This window comes from Leguminivora glycinivorella, chromosome 16 (assembly GCF_023078275.1).
Source record: "Leguminivora glycinivorella isolate SPB_JAAS2020 chromosome 16, LegGlyc_1.1, whole genome shotgun sequence".
Classification (NCBI taxonomy): Eukaryota; Metazoa; Arthropoda; class Insecta; order Lepidoptera; family Tortricidae; genus Leguminivora; species Leguminivora glycinivorella.
Genome location: NC_062986.1, coordinates 3,395,120 through 3,411,044, shown reverse-complemented (window position 1 = coordinate 3,411,044; position 15,925 = coordinate 3,395,120). Strand labels below are relative to the sequence as shown.

The following is a 15,925-nucleotide window of genomic DNA, read 5'->3' as shown; positions in this document are numbered from 1 at the left end:
AACTCTTCATGTATATCCATCCCCTTCATACCCTTCATATAAAGAAACTTTATCACAACTCTTTGTTCATTTTTGTCCATGTTAAAAACAAGCGACACAATAAATTTTCAAATAATAGAAAAATAATAAAATATCCGCGCCAACAAATTCAAATTTCGAACACAGATAGCCAGAGACACGGTAATAAAAATGAGGCAGTTTTTTTTTTAATTCTAACTTTTTAAATGGCTAAGGCTAGTTACATATCATCCCGCCCTCGTATTATTTTGCTCCTCTCCAACTCACTCAAATTTGCTGGCATGCTGGCTAATTTTAAATTAATTTAAAATTAACAAATTGGTTGGTATTAGTCACTTGGGGAAAGCGTTGTTGGCAGGAGGACGTTTAAAATGAAACTGATAAACTGACAACGATGTTTGGTCAACAAACACGTGTTTGAGAGATTCAGCACGGGAAGCATGGTCGCGCGATAGACGATAAAATATCAGGCCGTCCCTATCGCACTATTAGTAAGTGCGATAATGACGGCCAGATGTTTTATCATTTATCGCGCGACCATGCTTCCCGTGCAGTCAAAACCCTAAAACAATACTGACGTTATATACTTACTGCACGACCCTTATTGGTTGTCATAAAAGAGGCGTGACGCCTTAAGAGTTTTGGCTACAAACGAGTCTCGTTAAGAAATGCTCAACCTCCGGCGAACGCGATAGAGTACGAGGTTATATCTATATCTATGGTCCGTAGAGTACAAATTTCCAAACGCCCCACATTTTTTTTTTTTTTTTTTCTTCGTCCTAAGTTATAAAATATAATTTCATTAGTCTTCCTTTTAATAGCATGTGTCAAATCCAGTAAGCATGTCTTCAGTTGTCTCAATAAAAAATTCGTCTCTTTCAGTTGTTTCGTCATAGTAAAGTAAAGTAAAGTAAAATTTATTCATTGTTAACTGTGTACATAAGATGGTATGATATACAGGAAATTCGGTATCAACAGTTGCCCATTTCGAGCGTACAATATTCTTAAAAAACTACTGACTATATTTGTCGCCACCCCTCTCCTAGCCGCCTACGGTACATTTACGAGTCCGTAAAGGAGAAGGATGGCAACTTATTTGTGTGTGTGTGGTCAATATATATACTGACCACCAAACAGAATGCATGGTATACATACCTGACATTTCTATAGATGATTCCTCATCCACGCTCACGCTGTCCCAGCCTTCTCGGGGCCAGGTGAGCCTCTGATCTGCTTCGCTTGCTTTTATGTTACGGCGGCTGATTGTCACTCCGTGATCTGTGGGTTTTAAGTGCTCATGAATATGGTATTCTCCTAACAACCGTCCCTTAGAACATACATCATCGTCATACTACTCATACTAAGGATTGATCTTATTCAACCAGACAGGGTACACCAAATACATCTTCCTCGGACGCCTACACGCCCAAGTGGATAGTCGAGACGTACCGCCACACTACGGCACGTCTGTCTGGAGCTCGGCGGGTGTGAGGACGTGCTGAACTGTCAACACCCTCGTACCTATCATACCGACTCTTCTGGAGAACTCGTCTTCCAGGATTGATAACAGTGAGGGCCGTCGGCGTACCTCTCGACCCCCGGCGACCTCGACCCCCGGGCTGAGCCAGGTACGCCGCCGACGTGCCCCTCGACCCCCGGCGACCTCGACCCCCGGGCTGAGCCGAGCACGCCGTGGACTTGCACCTCACCCTCTGGCGATCTAGTCTTACCAGGATTGAGAACAGTGAGCCGTCGACGTACCTCTCGACCCCCGGCGACCTCGACCCCCGGGCTGAGCCAGGTACGCCGCCGACGTGCCCCTCGACCCCCGGCGACCTCGACCCCCGGGCTGAGCCGAGCACGCCGCGGTCTCACCATGATTGAGCATGCATGCTTATTCTAAGTGTGTCTACCTGTCACTTACCGGCACCTTTAGCGTGCCTTGTCTGCTTGCGCCTCTGGAGAACTAGTCTTCCAGGATTGAGTACCATACTTACTATTTAGATAAACAACTCGGCACCTAGTGGCACCTTTAGTGCGCCTTGTCTGTTACTAAGATAATCGAGGTAATAGCCTTTAGTTAGATATGGAAACAATTGTAAGAGATACCATTACACCACTGTGAGCCACCAAGTATAAATAAATACTTAGCTTTAGTCGTCTCTGCAATATCTGGATAGCACGTGGATCACTTCACTGTGTGTTACACTTTTAAGTACTGGCGCGTTTCTCGCGCCTCGTGGAATGTCTACGTGGCACGTAGTTTGACAACTTTGAGATACTTACTATGGCTCCACCCAGAGGGCGCCGCCAGTGTTGCCGCAGGGGAATATTCTTGGGGCTCTATAGTTTCGCGTTGGTCGCGACACTCCCCACTACAGGCAGCAAAACTGCGACTAAGTTGCTGGTCCACTCCTTAATCTTCTCAAGAGCACGAAGCGCCGCTGCTCTCTTAGGTCTGGACTCGTCGTGATGTTCAGCCGACGCGATGTTCTCTAGGTGGTGCGTTTCAGGATCAGTGTTCTCGCAGAACGTCATGTCTTTGACTGCGAGTGGGTCTGGTTCGGGTATGGACTTAGGCTCAGGCTCGTGTAACTGACTAGATGCAGGCTCTAATAAGACTGAATCAGACGGTATTTCTTCTGACTCGTTTAATTCTGTTAATTGATAAGATTTCTGCTCAGAAGTCTTAAGAACGTCGTTAGTGGATTCTTTCATCACGTCGTCCCTTCTTGTTGGATGTGGGACGTCAGGAACCTGTACAGATTCTTCTACGCTTTCTTCATGTGACGTTTGTTTACACTGTTCCTCTCCATCTTCGATCTCTAACGGGTAGAGATGCGCGATAGATCTTGTATATATTGTATCTCCTACTTGGACCGTGGCTACTCTACATAAACCATCGGCGCCTTCCTTTAAAGATACTATTTTCCCAACTTTCCAATTGATCCTATTCTTCGTGTCGCCTTTTATTTGCACTATCTGACCTATTTTTGGCGTTAATTTTGAAGTCACTCTAGGCTCCTTAGGATGATGGGAGTATCTTTCTCTCAAATTTAGGAGATACCTGTTCTCAAACATCTCTTTGAATTCTCGTAGAATGATGAGCGCTTTCTTCCAACCTTTAATTAGATTGTCTTTGGTTACTGTCCCATGTGACGTAATAGGATCCATGCTCGACGTTTCCATTACGATACATTTTCCCATGGTAAGAAAGTCTGAGGGTTTTAATACGTGGTCAGGTTCTGAATCCACGTAGGTTAAAGGTCTTGTGTTAAGTACTGCTTCTATTTCCTTAACTGTTGTTGCCAGCTGGCTGTCATTCAATAAGTGTTTTTGTAAGGTTTTCTTCATACAATTCTTGGTTAAGCCAATCAACCTTTCGTAAAATCCTCCATGCCATGGGGCTAATTGCGGTATGAATTTCCATTTAATCTCCTTTTCTATGCAATATGGGTCTTGAAGAATTTCAGAAAGTAACTTGTAATGAGCTGCGTTGTCAGATGTAATTAAGGTAGGCACGCCTCTCGCTGATATCATCCTTTTTAAGGCCCGAAGACCTTCTTCCGCTGTTAGATCCTTTACCACTTCCAGGTGAATGGCTCTTACCGCTAAACATGTATAAAGGCTAATCCATCTTTTACAACTGCCATTCCCGTTGTTAACTAGAAGTGGTCCCAGGTAGTCTGTTCCAACGTACGTAAAAGGAGAGCTGTAATTGACTCTCTCTTTAGGAAGAGCAGGGGTTTCTGGTAGTCTATAAGGTCCTCCATCATGTTTCATACATTCAGGGCATCCCTTTAATATCCGTTGGACTTTACTTCTTCCTTGAGGAATCCAATACATTTCTCTTATTTTATCAAGCGTGTGGCTGACACCTACATGTTTGTTCTCTTGATGAGTTTTCATTATAATTTCCTTCGTGAAATCTGACTCTTTTGGTATGAGTATAGGGTATCGTTTGTCGAACGACCAGTTTGCGTTTTTCATACGACCTTTGCATCTCAATAGGTCATCAATGTCCTTGAATACTCCTAAGTTTCGACTTAGATTGGTTTCTTTTCCTTCTACCTCTAGAGGAAAATATTTAGCTTGAATTTCTTTTAATTTATGAAGCTTGTCGTCTGTTGACTGATTATTTCCTATCACTTCATTTGGTGTTATAATTTCCTCCGTTTTCATCGGGTTGACATTAACAACTGGATCTTCTTTATCGACCATCTCTATGTCTTCTTGGAACCCAAGACCCTCCCCTGTCAGAAGAGAACTGGTTGGCTCACTGCCGGATGTGGTTGGCCATTTCTGTGGATCTTCTGTTATAAACTGCGGACCATTCAGCCATTTCTCCTTATCCTCCTCTGCACGAAGGGGTCTTGTGCCTACATCTGCTGGGTTCAAGCTTGATGGTAGATATCTTATCTCCAGGTCTTTGTTTGTCTTGATTTCTTCTACTCGTCTGGCAACGAAGGGAGGAAGTAGTTTGTTAGACTTACACCATTCGATGACAATCTGACTATCGGTCCATAAGACTTGTCTTACTATTTTCTGTTGCAGAAACTTAAGGACGAACTTCATCAGTCTACAGCCTATCAGTACTCCCAGAAGTTCTAGACGGGGTATCTTGAGGTTATCTTGATCCTTGGTTGGTATCAGACGGGATTTACCCATGATAAAGCTTTTCTTCGAGCCACAGACTAGAAACACCGATGCTGCGTAGGCTTGTAGTGAAGCATCTGTGAAGCAGTGCAGTTGGTAATTCGCTTCCGTTGGTGTCTTCATGTAACATCTATCCACCGATACCTTTCCTATGACTTCTAGGTTCTGTCGGATGATGTTCCACTCTTCTGTTAGCTCGCTTGATAATGGTGAGTCCCAAGATACTCCGGCCTTCCAAAGTCCTTGCAGAAAAAGTTTAGCTGATAATGTATGAGGTGCCGCGTAACCGCACGGGTCATAAATTGATGCGATAGTCTTCAGTATTCCTCTTTTTGTGACTGCTTCCTCTTGGAGGTTGGGCTTCAGCTGGAGGGTGTCCTTTTTTATGTCCCACTCTAAGCCAAGTACTTTTATCTTGTTTTCTTTACATGTATCAGGGACCATCTTCATGAATTCTTCGGAGTTAGAACTCCAATCCCTGAGTGACATTGAAATATCTTGAAAAGATCCTTTTAAACTTTTGTAAAGCTCTATTGCTTCAGCTGTAGTACTACAGCCTGAAACAAAGTTGTCTACGTATATGTCATTCGCTTTCTGCCTGACATGCTGATCTTCTGCATTATTTAAATGTTCTTTAATAGTCGCATTCAGTAGAAACGGTGAAGATATCACGCCGAATGGAACTCTGCAGAATCTTAGGTAAAGTAGGTTATCCTGAGATACTGGTTTAGAGGTATCTTTAAGCCATAAGAATCTGGTAACGTCACGATCCTTCTCGTGTAATGCCATCTGTAAAAACGCCTTTTCTATGTCGGACGTCAATCCTATGTGATGTGTCCTGAATTTGATGAGTAACCCTGTAAGGTCTTCAAGCATGAGTGGTCCTCTGTATAAGCACTCGTTCAGACTCTTGGTGTTCTTGTTACTCTTGGAACTAGCATCATACACGATTCGCATAGGTTTTCCTCGATGACGTACTCCATGGAAGGGTAGGTAGTGAATAGCGTTACCAGTTGACGTTCCTGATGTGGGTACGACTTCTATTATACCCTTAGCTAATTGTTGTTTAAATGTATCGTCGTATGACATTAAGGTTTCTTGGTCCATGCGCTTCAGTAAACTTGACAGACGCCCAAAGGCGATTCCAAAGTTATTAGGTAAGTCAGGCGGATAAGTTATCCATGGCCAGCTTACCGTGTATCTATTGTTAATTTTTACTGTAGTTTCATTAAAATTTTTAATAGCTTCTTCTTCTCTTGTTGCTTTAGGTGAATCACAAATTCCTATACATTCCAATTCCCAAAGGTTTTTAATGTCTCCATCACAAAGAGGTGAATCTGGTTGATGAAGCTTCGTTTCAATACAAGTTTGAGCATAAGTCACTACATATGATTCCTCTTCAAGCTGTGGTTCCGTCTTGCCACTGACTATCCATCCAAGGGCAGAATCCACTAGAAACAAGTTACTATCTAGTTGTATCTTAGTTTCATAAATAATGTTAAAGTAGTAGTCGTTTCCGATTAGAATCTGCACCTGTCCGCTTACAGAACCATCATCCGCCAGTACATAAGACTCGGGTACGCCCCGTAACTTGACATTTGGGATGAATCCTCTTGAAATGCGTTGGACACAGTTAGCTTGTATAACTATCTTCTTATTTGTTCTAGTTACTAACTGTAGAATCACTATAGGACTATGTATTTCCTTCGGAGGATCTTCACCGAAGGTGAAAATTGTCAAGAGACTTTCTTCTTCGACTGGAAGCTTCAACTCCTTGGCCGCTTGAAATGTGACATAAGAACGTTGAGACCCTGGGTCTAAAATTAAACGGTATTTACACAATACATTATTCTTATCACCTAAGGGGTTAGCATAAACAACAGCTGTCTGTAGAGTGGTGATTCCTCTTTCTGAAATAGTCAAGACTGTTTCTTTGTTTTGGGATCCTTTGGAAAATTTGAAGGGCATAAGGCCATGTTGTGCCTTTCCTTTCCTGGGCAAAGTCTACAAGTCCAGTTTTCCTTACAGTCCTTTACAAGATGATTCTTCCTAAAGCATATAAAGCATCTTCCGGTCAACCGCTTCTTTCTTTCCTCTAAAGTAGAAGCGTCCTGGCACGTATAATTGCGGTGTTTGCCGTTGCAGAATATACAACCTAAGATTTTCCCTTTTTCCTTTGGGTTAACAGTTGCAGATCTGTTAGCAGATGTTGCAACATTAGATACGCTCGGTTTGCTTCCTTTTTTGGGTTCATTGGCCCTTTGAAATTTTCCTTTTCTATTTAGTCCTTTTCTATTAGTACTTCCTTGATAATGTTGAGTATTTGAGGTATTATTTCCCTGTTGGAAATGATGCATTCTCTTCGCACGCTTTGCGTTCACATGCAGGGTACCGACAGTGCTGTCATCTACCTCATGTGATCGTTTCCTTCCAGCAATTCTCTCTGCATCTTCCTTTGCAGTGATAATTTTATTCAATTGTTCCCGGAGTTCTTGTGTGGACTCATTCTGAATTTTCAACTTTATTTCGTATATTAAATCCGAAGGAAATTTCTCCAAAATCATGAAACGAAGATGGTTGTGGTTGGTGTTTTCGCCAAGAGACTCTAGGATTTTAAGATTGCGCTCCACCTCGTTGAAAGTTCTTCTACAATCTTCTGCGCTGCTTTTTGCCGCTTCGATTTTGTATAATGTAGCATAGTGGGCATCAATCAGATGAGCTTTCTTGCCAAAACGTTCCTTTAGTAGAGTGACCGCTATCTTATAGTTTCCGTTAGTGGTAGGCAGGCCATCAATAGCTTTCTTAGCATCACCCGTCACTGAAGTTTTAAGATAAGACAGCTTGTCTACATCAGGTAAGTTTCTTGAGTCGATATTGCTGCTAAAACTATCCCAAAATTCGCACCAGGAAAGCACATCCCCGTTATAAACCTGTAGTTGGAGTTTCGGTAGTCGACAAGAGGAATTCACTTCAGGCGGCTTTTCCTGGGTCTCACGGGATACGGTGACTTGGTCGATCTTCGCCTTGAGTTCTGCTAAAGTCTCTTCTGCTAAAAGCTGCTGGCCACTAATCAAGAAAATTTCATCTGATGCAGGAGTTGTAGCTAAACGAAAGTATTCTGATAAATTAGCGTTGAGCCTATTCACTGCAGCTTGCAGTCTGTTATAGACGACCTGAGCCTGTCCTATGTTTTCTGACCGAACCGTACTGGGTATTGTTTCCAATTCAGCACCAATTTTTTCACTGGTGATTCGAAGTCTGATTAAGAGAATCTCGTCCATCTTGTCCTGGAAGGTACAGAAATATATACTATAAACTAGTATCTTTTATTAAAACTCTTATTGGGAAAAGTCTATTTAATTATCCTTCACAAGGATAGGTTTCTGACATTTTCTTTAATTATTTTAGAATGCTACTAGAAATGAGGAATTGTTTATTTTTTATTAATCTATTCTTATTATGGAAAACAACACTCAATAGTTAAAAGTAACAAAAGATTAAAATTTAATTTAATTTATGAGGACTCTTATTTGAAACTTTAATACTTTCACTTTAAAATTAATTTAATTAATGAGTTCTTTTATTTCCAAATTTAAATTATTTCACTTTAAATTGAATATCACTAAAGAAAATTGGAATATCTGTAAACATAACATACACACAGACATGTTGTTGAACTCAAATTTATGTTAAGACTTATCATTTCTTATCAGTGCTTGTCAGTAACGTTGACGTTTACACGCAGGTAACTATAATATAACTTTGCACTGTCACTTTCACTCATTCAGCTTACTCATTTGTTTTATTTTTGTATTTAATTTGTATGACGTATTTTAACGAACACTATTGACACAAATTCACTTCTTATACTAAACCTGTAAAGAAGATGTTAATTCACATATACACACAATCAACATAAAAAAAAAACTTTCTCAAAGTTCTTTAAGGAATAAGTAAACAACATTGTGAGTTCAGGAAAAATATGCGAGATATGCATAACATAATATCTCACGATGTTAAAAGCTTCTCTAAACTTTTAAAGAATACTAGAATTCGCCATTTTGACTCCGCTGCAAATACATTTCTTCATCCAAGTTAATCTTCGCCAATAACACGTACAATGTCAAAATATTCAAGATATCTCTAATAAAACGTAATACGGATGTTAAAACTTGAATATTGACTGTAATATTATTTCTACTTTAGAACTTTAAACACGCCATGTTTCTTTGCAAAAACCACGAGGTCGTTTTCGCTAACTTTACGGCAAATTAGCTGACGATTGGTTTTTCTTTGAACAAACTTCATGTGATGACGAAGTAGTTATTTAAAAACTTACCGAGGAATTTCTTTTCTCTTTTCTCGTCTAATCCGGTGGTATGTGTCGAGTCCGTGATGGTTCACGGAGGCCGGTTCGTGTTTTTGTCTTCCTATGACGTAAAATACACATATTTTCAATAATCGTACTCATTCACCAATTTAATTCTTCTATAAAGCACTTGAAATTGTACAAAACAACTGCATCTTACCTATAAACTGGATGCAAACTTCTTGGGAACCAGCGCTGTTGCAGCTTCTCCGTAAACAAAGTTTCAAAGTAAAGCGTATTCTCTACGGGAATTAGTGTTGCCAGCCTTAGTCAGAACTCCCTGATTTCTGACATATTTAACGAATAAACTAACCGTAACTTGTTTCTTCTTCGGTCCTTTTAGATGCATCGTTATTACTTTTATACAAATACTTAATACTAAAATCTTAATTCTAATTAAGTTTAACACACATGTATCAAGTAAAATTCAAAGCGGAAAATTCCTCTGCCCCTTCTTATTTTACGCTTGTTTTATAAGACTTATAAGATATACCTGCAGTATACCATAGGCTAGTGCTTCTCTTCTTATCCCTGAAAAGATCTTCTAGCTTATATACTAATCAATCCAATATAATTACGAACACAAAGACAAAATTCTTACCGACTTATATCTATACACAGTTCAGTATGACCGTTTGACTTAATTACACATTCATCTTATAAGAAAATTCTCATTACTGCCTTCCAAGTCGAATCCGTTTGTAAAATAATTTCTTCTCTTCACTGAAGTTATCCGGTTAATCCTTTCGAGTCGTAATTTTCTCCCGACATTTCGGGTAATCTTCTTACTGTAACTGTAGCAACACTACTTCGTGCTATGGCCGCCGCGATGGCGCGATGGCCGCCATGTTTCGCTTTTGGCCAATCAGAGACGTATTCGTGACGTATCCCGGAAGCAACTGAAGCAACTTTGTTCAATAACATGACCTTTTATTTTTGAATAATGAATTTTTAATTTCATAAATTCGGACGAATACTGAAATCTTCATACTTTTATTTTTTAAACATTATTTATAACAATTGAGCCTTTTTTCTTATACGGGGAATAAAATGTATCTTATAAGTAAGTAAACCATCCTTTAGCCGAGAGAGTACGCCATGATGTATTTTCTCATATCCTGCCGTATTACACAGTCAATGAAATTACTTTATTCTTAAAAGTCTTCACTTATTGAGCTCTTGAAGTAACTTTCATAACTAAATGAGCCAAAATTGATGTTGAACCAGACCCTGTAATTATATGATTCCGCACGTGTACTTAAAGTACAAATCTTGCAATTTTTGTTACTATTGACACACACATGTTATTTTTCTTAGAATAATACGTTTAATGTTAGGATAGTATACCTTGCATTCATTTTAGGTTATGCCTTGATTCTATATCTGTTCAATCCCAGCACTAACCACCATTGTCGCCACCCCTCTCCTAGCCGCCTACGGTACATTTACGAGTCCGTAAAGGAGAAGGATGGCAACTTATTTGTGTGTGTGTGGTCAATATATATACTGACCACCAAACAGAATGCATGGTATACATACCTGACATTTCTATAGATGATTCCTCATCCACGCTCACGCTGTCCCAGCCTTCTCGGGGCCAGGTGAGCCTCTGATCTGCTTCGCTTGCTTTTATGTTACGGCGGCTGATTGTCACTCCGTGATCTGTGGGTTTTAAGTGCTCATGAATATGGTATTCTCCTAACAACCGTCCCTTAGAACATACATCATCGTCATACTACTCATACTAAGGATTGATCTTATTCAACCAGACAGGGTACACCAAATACATCTTCCTCGGACGCCTACACGCCCAAGTGGATAGTCGAGACGTACCGCCACACTACGGCACGTCTGTCTGGAGCTCGGCGGGTGTGAGGACGTGCTGAACTGTCAACACCCTCGTACCTATCATACCGACTCTTCTGGAGAACTCGTCTTCCAGGATTGATAACAGTGAGGGCCGTCGGCGTACCTCTCGACCCCCGGCGACCTCGACCCCCGGGCTGAGCCAGGTACGCCGCCGACGTGCCCCTCGACCCCCGGCGACCTCGACCCCCGGGCTGAGCCGAGCACGCCGTGGACTTGCACCTCACCCTCTGGCGATCTAGTCTTACCAGGATTGAGAACAGTGAGCCGTCGACGTACCTCTCGACCCCCGGCGACCTCGACCCCCGGGCTGAGCCAGGTACGCCGCCGACGTGCCCCTCGACCCCCGGCGACCTCGACCCCCGGGCTGAGCCGAGCACGCCGCGGTCTCACCATGATTGAGCATGCATGCTTATTCTAAGTGTGTCTACCTGTCACTTACCGGCACCTTTAGCGTGCCTTGTCTGCTTGCGCCTCTGGAGAACTAGTCTTCCAGGATTGAGTACCATACTTACTATTTAGATAAACAACTCGGCACCTAGTGGCACCTTTAGTGCGCCTTGTCTGTTACTAAGATAATCGAGGTAATAGCCTTTAGTTAGATATGGAAACAATTGTAAGAGATACCATTACACCACTGTGAGCCACCAAGTATAAATAAATACTTAGCTTTAGTCGTCTCTGCAATATCTGGATAGCACGTGGATCACTTCACTGTGTGTTACACTTTTAAGTACTGGCGCGTTTCTCGCGCCTCGTGGAATGTCTACGTGGCACGTAGTTTGACAACTTTGAGATACTTACTATGGCTCCACCCAGAGGGCGCCGCCAGTGTTGCCGCAGGGGAATATTCTTGGGGCTCTATAGTTTCGCGTTGGTCGCGACAATATTAGCTTACTGGCTAACTTATAATTATTACCCGGGATATTTCAGAAAAAACTCATTTAGGTCGTAGAAAACATTTTCTATCAACCAATTTTTTAACTTAAGCTTATATCTATTACCCATAGCCTTTCTTATTCATCTTGTTTTGAATTTCATAAGTCTTCCTTCCAATATTATGTCAAATCCAGTAAGTACGATACTAATAAGTCAATAAAGCCCCACATATTCTATTCTATTCTATTATACATATATAGGTCCGCCTTACACAGTCATAATAATAATCAGAATTCATAAGAAAATATGAATTCCGAATCTAAAAAGGATGGCATTGCCTCACATTCCGATTGATTTACCTAGCAAACGTTTGTAAATAAATAATATGAACATGTGCGGTAATCGACATGAAAGGCGAATCACTAATACTTTTAGAATTGTTCTTATCAGTTTATTAAAAATTACACAAAAATAGTGGACGCATCCCATTAATTTGTAAAAAAAGACATAGGCTCCCCACAGACAGTCTTAAAAATTCATAATCTTAAAAAAAAATTGTATGCAATTGACACTGACAGATCTGTCAGTGTCTTGTCAGTGTCAGTTTGAACTGTCAGATTGCATACAAGTTTTTTTTAAGATTATGAATTTTTAAGACTGTCTGTGGGGAGCCATAATCTGAATCTTGATCTGAATCAAATCTGATTTTCTTCAGTTCAGACTGTGTAAAGCGGGCCTTAAAAACACTATCTAGTCTATGGTTGCAGTGAGCTGTCAATGTCAAATGCCACTGTCAAAGTTTTAATGTCAATCGAACCAATGTCCTGTCTCAGATTGTTTGTTTCTATCTAGCAGAGCAGTTCGATTTTCCTCAGGAATTATGAGTCACTCCATTGTTATTAAATGTGAATAGTTTATTTCAAACACTCTAATGTGTAGTACAATGGTGTTTTCAATAGTAACAGTTTAGTTCTCAGTGTAACGTTGTGAGAAATGGCAGAAGTTAATACTAAGTAGAACATTGTGTCTCGAATAAACATTTTGAAGAGTTGGCTACCTTTTAATGTGAAAAAGTGCAATACAGTTATCATGTGGTCCGTTTGGGTCTTGCTGTGGAAGCACAGCCTTATGAGAAAAAGGAGATACATAAGAACCTTTTTCGATTACTTTTCGCCGTTATTATATTTTGTGCTCATACACTTAACTACTGGACCTACTATTTTCGGGAGGCATGAGAACGTTCATTACACGGTAAGTCTATTAAAAAAAAAATACTTCAATTTTTTTTAGATGTTTATGCTTACTTTCCTTGTTAATTTTGATTCCGTATCATAGAGTCAGAGTAATAAAAAAAAGGGCTTTGTGACAACAGCTAATGAATAGAAGATAAAGTTTCCTCTTTGTCAGTCAATTGTAACTCTAGGCCACTGTAGAACTATGTCATAGTGACAATATAAATCGGATTGTAAGAAATCTCTTACTGTTTATCATTTTGACATGGTTGTAGAGTGGCTAGGATTTTAATTGGTTGACTGTACTCGGCTAATGATAAAAACAGGGAAATCTAATAACAAACAATCACCAACTCGTGTGTAAATTAGTGACTAAATTGATTATTTCCGGACAAAATTTTTTATTTTTTCCAATTATTATTTTTATTGATAACATTGTTTTGTTAGGGCATATTTCGTTATTGATTTTTAACATAAAAAGGCTGTTATGACCTGATTATTACTTATGTATGTTTTTATTGCATGTTCTATGGCAACTAAACTAGTACTAATATTAGGAGAAGTCAATTACTATTTTTATTTATTAGGTGTAAAATCTATACTGCACTTTAGGCAAAAATGTCCCAAAATCGCTTCCCAACAAACTTACATTAGTAGTTCAATTTCAAACTATTACTTCTTAGAAAATGTAAACTTTACAATAACCTCGTCGCTCCCACCATACAAAATATTTGGTAGGAAATTTTGATTCTTATTGTACTTGAAATTGAATTCAATTTCATTTGTTCGAAAAATTTTAGAAACATAAGAAATTATATTTTATTTGTTTACATGAAAGTTAAACTTCCATTGAAACCAAATGTGTTTAAAAAAATGGCTATTAGGTTTCTATCAAACTAGAATATTGATGATAATAAAATAAATAAATAAATATTGGGGACACCTTACACAGATCAACTTAGCCTCAAACTAAGCAAAGCTTGTACTATGGATGCTAAGCGACGATATACATACTTAAATAGATAAATACATACTTATATACATAGAAAACATCCATGACTCAGGAACAAATATCTGTGCTCATCACACAAGTAAATGCCCTTACCGGGATTCGAACCCAGGACCGCAGCTCAGCAGGCAGGGTCACTACCGACTCAGCCAGACCGGTCGTCAACTACCACTATAATAACAGTAAAATATAATTTTAGGAGCCGTTCAGCTTGCAGGAGTATCATCAGCACCGTGTGCGAGTGCTGTTCACACCGGACTCGGACCACACCAACAAACTGATGGACGAGGTCGGAGTTAAACTTAAACTGAGACGGTTGGACCATCTGCCAGGTGACGTTTCACACCATCTAGTACATACACTACATCTATCTATTTCTATTTAGCCTTTTCTTCTGAACGTGGTCTAGTGTTTATGATTGTTTGTTTAGATGAAGTCGCATAGTTCAGTGTGGCTGTTGGCATAGGCCTCCTCCAGCTCTTTCCAGTATTTCCTCTGCCTGGCCAGTCTAGTCCAGAAAGGCCCTACAGTGGTTATAATTTCGTCCTCCCATCGTTTGAGTGGTGGGCGTTGAGCTCTTGAACCATCTCTCGGGTGCCACATGAGGACTTTTTGACTCCATTTTTCGGTCTTACATCTTACAGTGTGGCCGGTCTAGTACATACACTATCAAGTAGGGGGAGGAGCCTGAGGTCTCGTGCCTTCAACTTTGCCCGTCATAATTAAACTCCAGGCTATCTGGCGGGCGACGACTACTGGATGGTGTGCTCAAATTACTGTACCTATGTGAACAGACGCCTATGGAGGGACCTAGTCTTCAACAGAATGACATGATGTCACGAACCTCAGCATTGAGGGAACGAATAAAAAGAAGAAGAAAGGGGTCAAATAATGCAATCTTTTGGTTGAATATTCGCTGTTGCAAGTTAGTGTTCTGTACGGTACAGTCAACGTCATAAATAAGTGATGATTTCTGTACCTTGTCGCTTTAACGTCGTTTATGAAATGTTATACGAAATTGTCAAACGTTTACAAGCGACAAGCTACAGAAATCATCACTTATTTATGATGGTGACTGTACCTATAATCTCTTAGCAACTATCTATCATAAAGAGTTGGCGTCTAAAATGCCTTCTAATTTTGGCCCCCAATGAAAAAAGTTGGTCCAACATTACATTTTTAAGTTAGTTGGAAAACATGTTGTACAGTCAAGTGCAAAAATACGTATCGATTTTATCCGCTCAAAAATATGTACCGAGACCTTATTCCGTCGACATAAAGTGCTATGGGACATATTTTTGATAAGTTGTACGCACCCATATTTTTACACTTGACTGTACAGTATTTGCATTTAAAGACGTTATAAGCAAAAAATGTTTACAAATGGCTGAACTTGGTTCCTGTGTTTAAGGCAAATCTGTTAGTATTCGGACGTGCAGTACTAACAAACAAATACTTGTAATTGTGGGGCATACTGCGGTAAACAATTCAACATCCTATAAAACGTGCAATAACTTCGAATTCTTTACTTTGTGAATAGTCACAGTATAATAAAGAGTACTATCGTACAGTATGGCCACTCCCGCTCCCCGATGAGAGTTACCGCCTGTCAAAAACACGAACAGTCGACCTGTCATATTTCACTCATGCAAGCATAGTACGCGTTCACCTACACGAGCTAAGACTGTGTGCTAGGAATGCGCCTCTTTCAATATATTTGATAGCCAGTGTCCGAGGTGTGGTATAGTTCTTGCCATTTAAGATGACACATGAATTTGTCAAATATAGCCTTTAATTGTATGATAATATGAACCAATCCATGCGTCCCCGTTAATGACACGATTTATAGTTACTTACACGGTAGTACAAGTCGCTATCAAAGAATATAATACTCAC

The 15,925-nt window shown here is 40.1% G+C and overlaps 3 protein-coding genes across 3 annotated transcripts in view; 1 reads left to right on the top strand and 2 right to left on the bottom strand.

Annotated features, from left to right (window-relative positions):
- Nucleotides 1–1,042: 1,042 nt before the first annotated feature.
- LOC125234398 lies at nucleotides 1,043–3,564 on the bottom strand. The gene is made up of 2 exons (XM_048140624.1): nucleotides 2,305–3,564; nucleotides 1,043–1,296 (listed from the first exon to the last, which is right to left on the bottom strand). Exon 1 carries the CDS (start codon nucleotides 3,556–3,558, stop codon nucleotides 2,362–2,364), a length of 1,197 nt encoding a protein of 398 aa, XP_047996581.1. The 5' UTR covers nucleotides 3,559–3,564; the 3' UTR covers nucleotides 1,043–1,296; nucleotides 2,305–2,361.
- Nucleotides 3,565–3,683: 119 nt separating this feature from the next.
- LOC125234891 lies at nucleotides 3,684–5,163 on the bottom strand. Its single transcript, XM_048141312.1, has 2 exons — nucleotides 4,168–5,163; nucleotides 3,684–3,704 (listed from the first exon to the last, which is right to left on the bottom strand). The coding sequence occupies exons 1-2, from the start codon at nucleotides 5,161–5,163 to the stop codon at nucleotides 3,684–3,686; spliced, it is 1,017 nt and encodes a 338-aa protein (XP_047997269.1).
- Nucleotides 5,164–12,632: 7,469 nt separating this feature from the next.
- Nucleotides 12,633–15,925, top strand: part of LOC125234486 (phospholipid-transporting ATPase ABCA1-like) — a 61,763-nt gene continuing 58,470 nt past the window's right edge. The window contains exons 1-2 of the mRNA XM_048140746.1: nucleotides 12,633–13,039; nucleotides 14,229–14,361. Coding sequence (XP_047996703.1) covers nucleotides 12,878–13,039; nucleotides 14,229–14,361 — 295 coding nt within the window. The 5' untranslated portion in view covers nucleotides 12,633–12,877. The remainder of the gene's footprint in view (nucleotides 13,040–14,228; nucleotides 14,362–15,925) is intronic.

What these genes read in the sequence shown, in the direction of transcription:
- LOC125234891 (XM_048141312.1), bottom strand. Translation starts at nt 5,163, where the DNA reads ATGTCACTCAGGGATTGGAGTTCTAACTCCGAAGAATTCATGAAGATG. An exon ending in AAATTATAACACCAAATGAA is followed by an intron (nt 3,705 to 4,167) that starts GTGATAGGAAAT and finishes ACGTTGGAACAG; the next exon opens with ACTACCTGGGACCACTTCTA.
- LOC125234398 (XM_048140624.1), bottom strand. Translation starts at nt 3,558, where the DNA reads ATGATATCAGCGAGAGGCGTGCCTACCTTAATTACATCTGACAACGCA.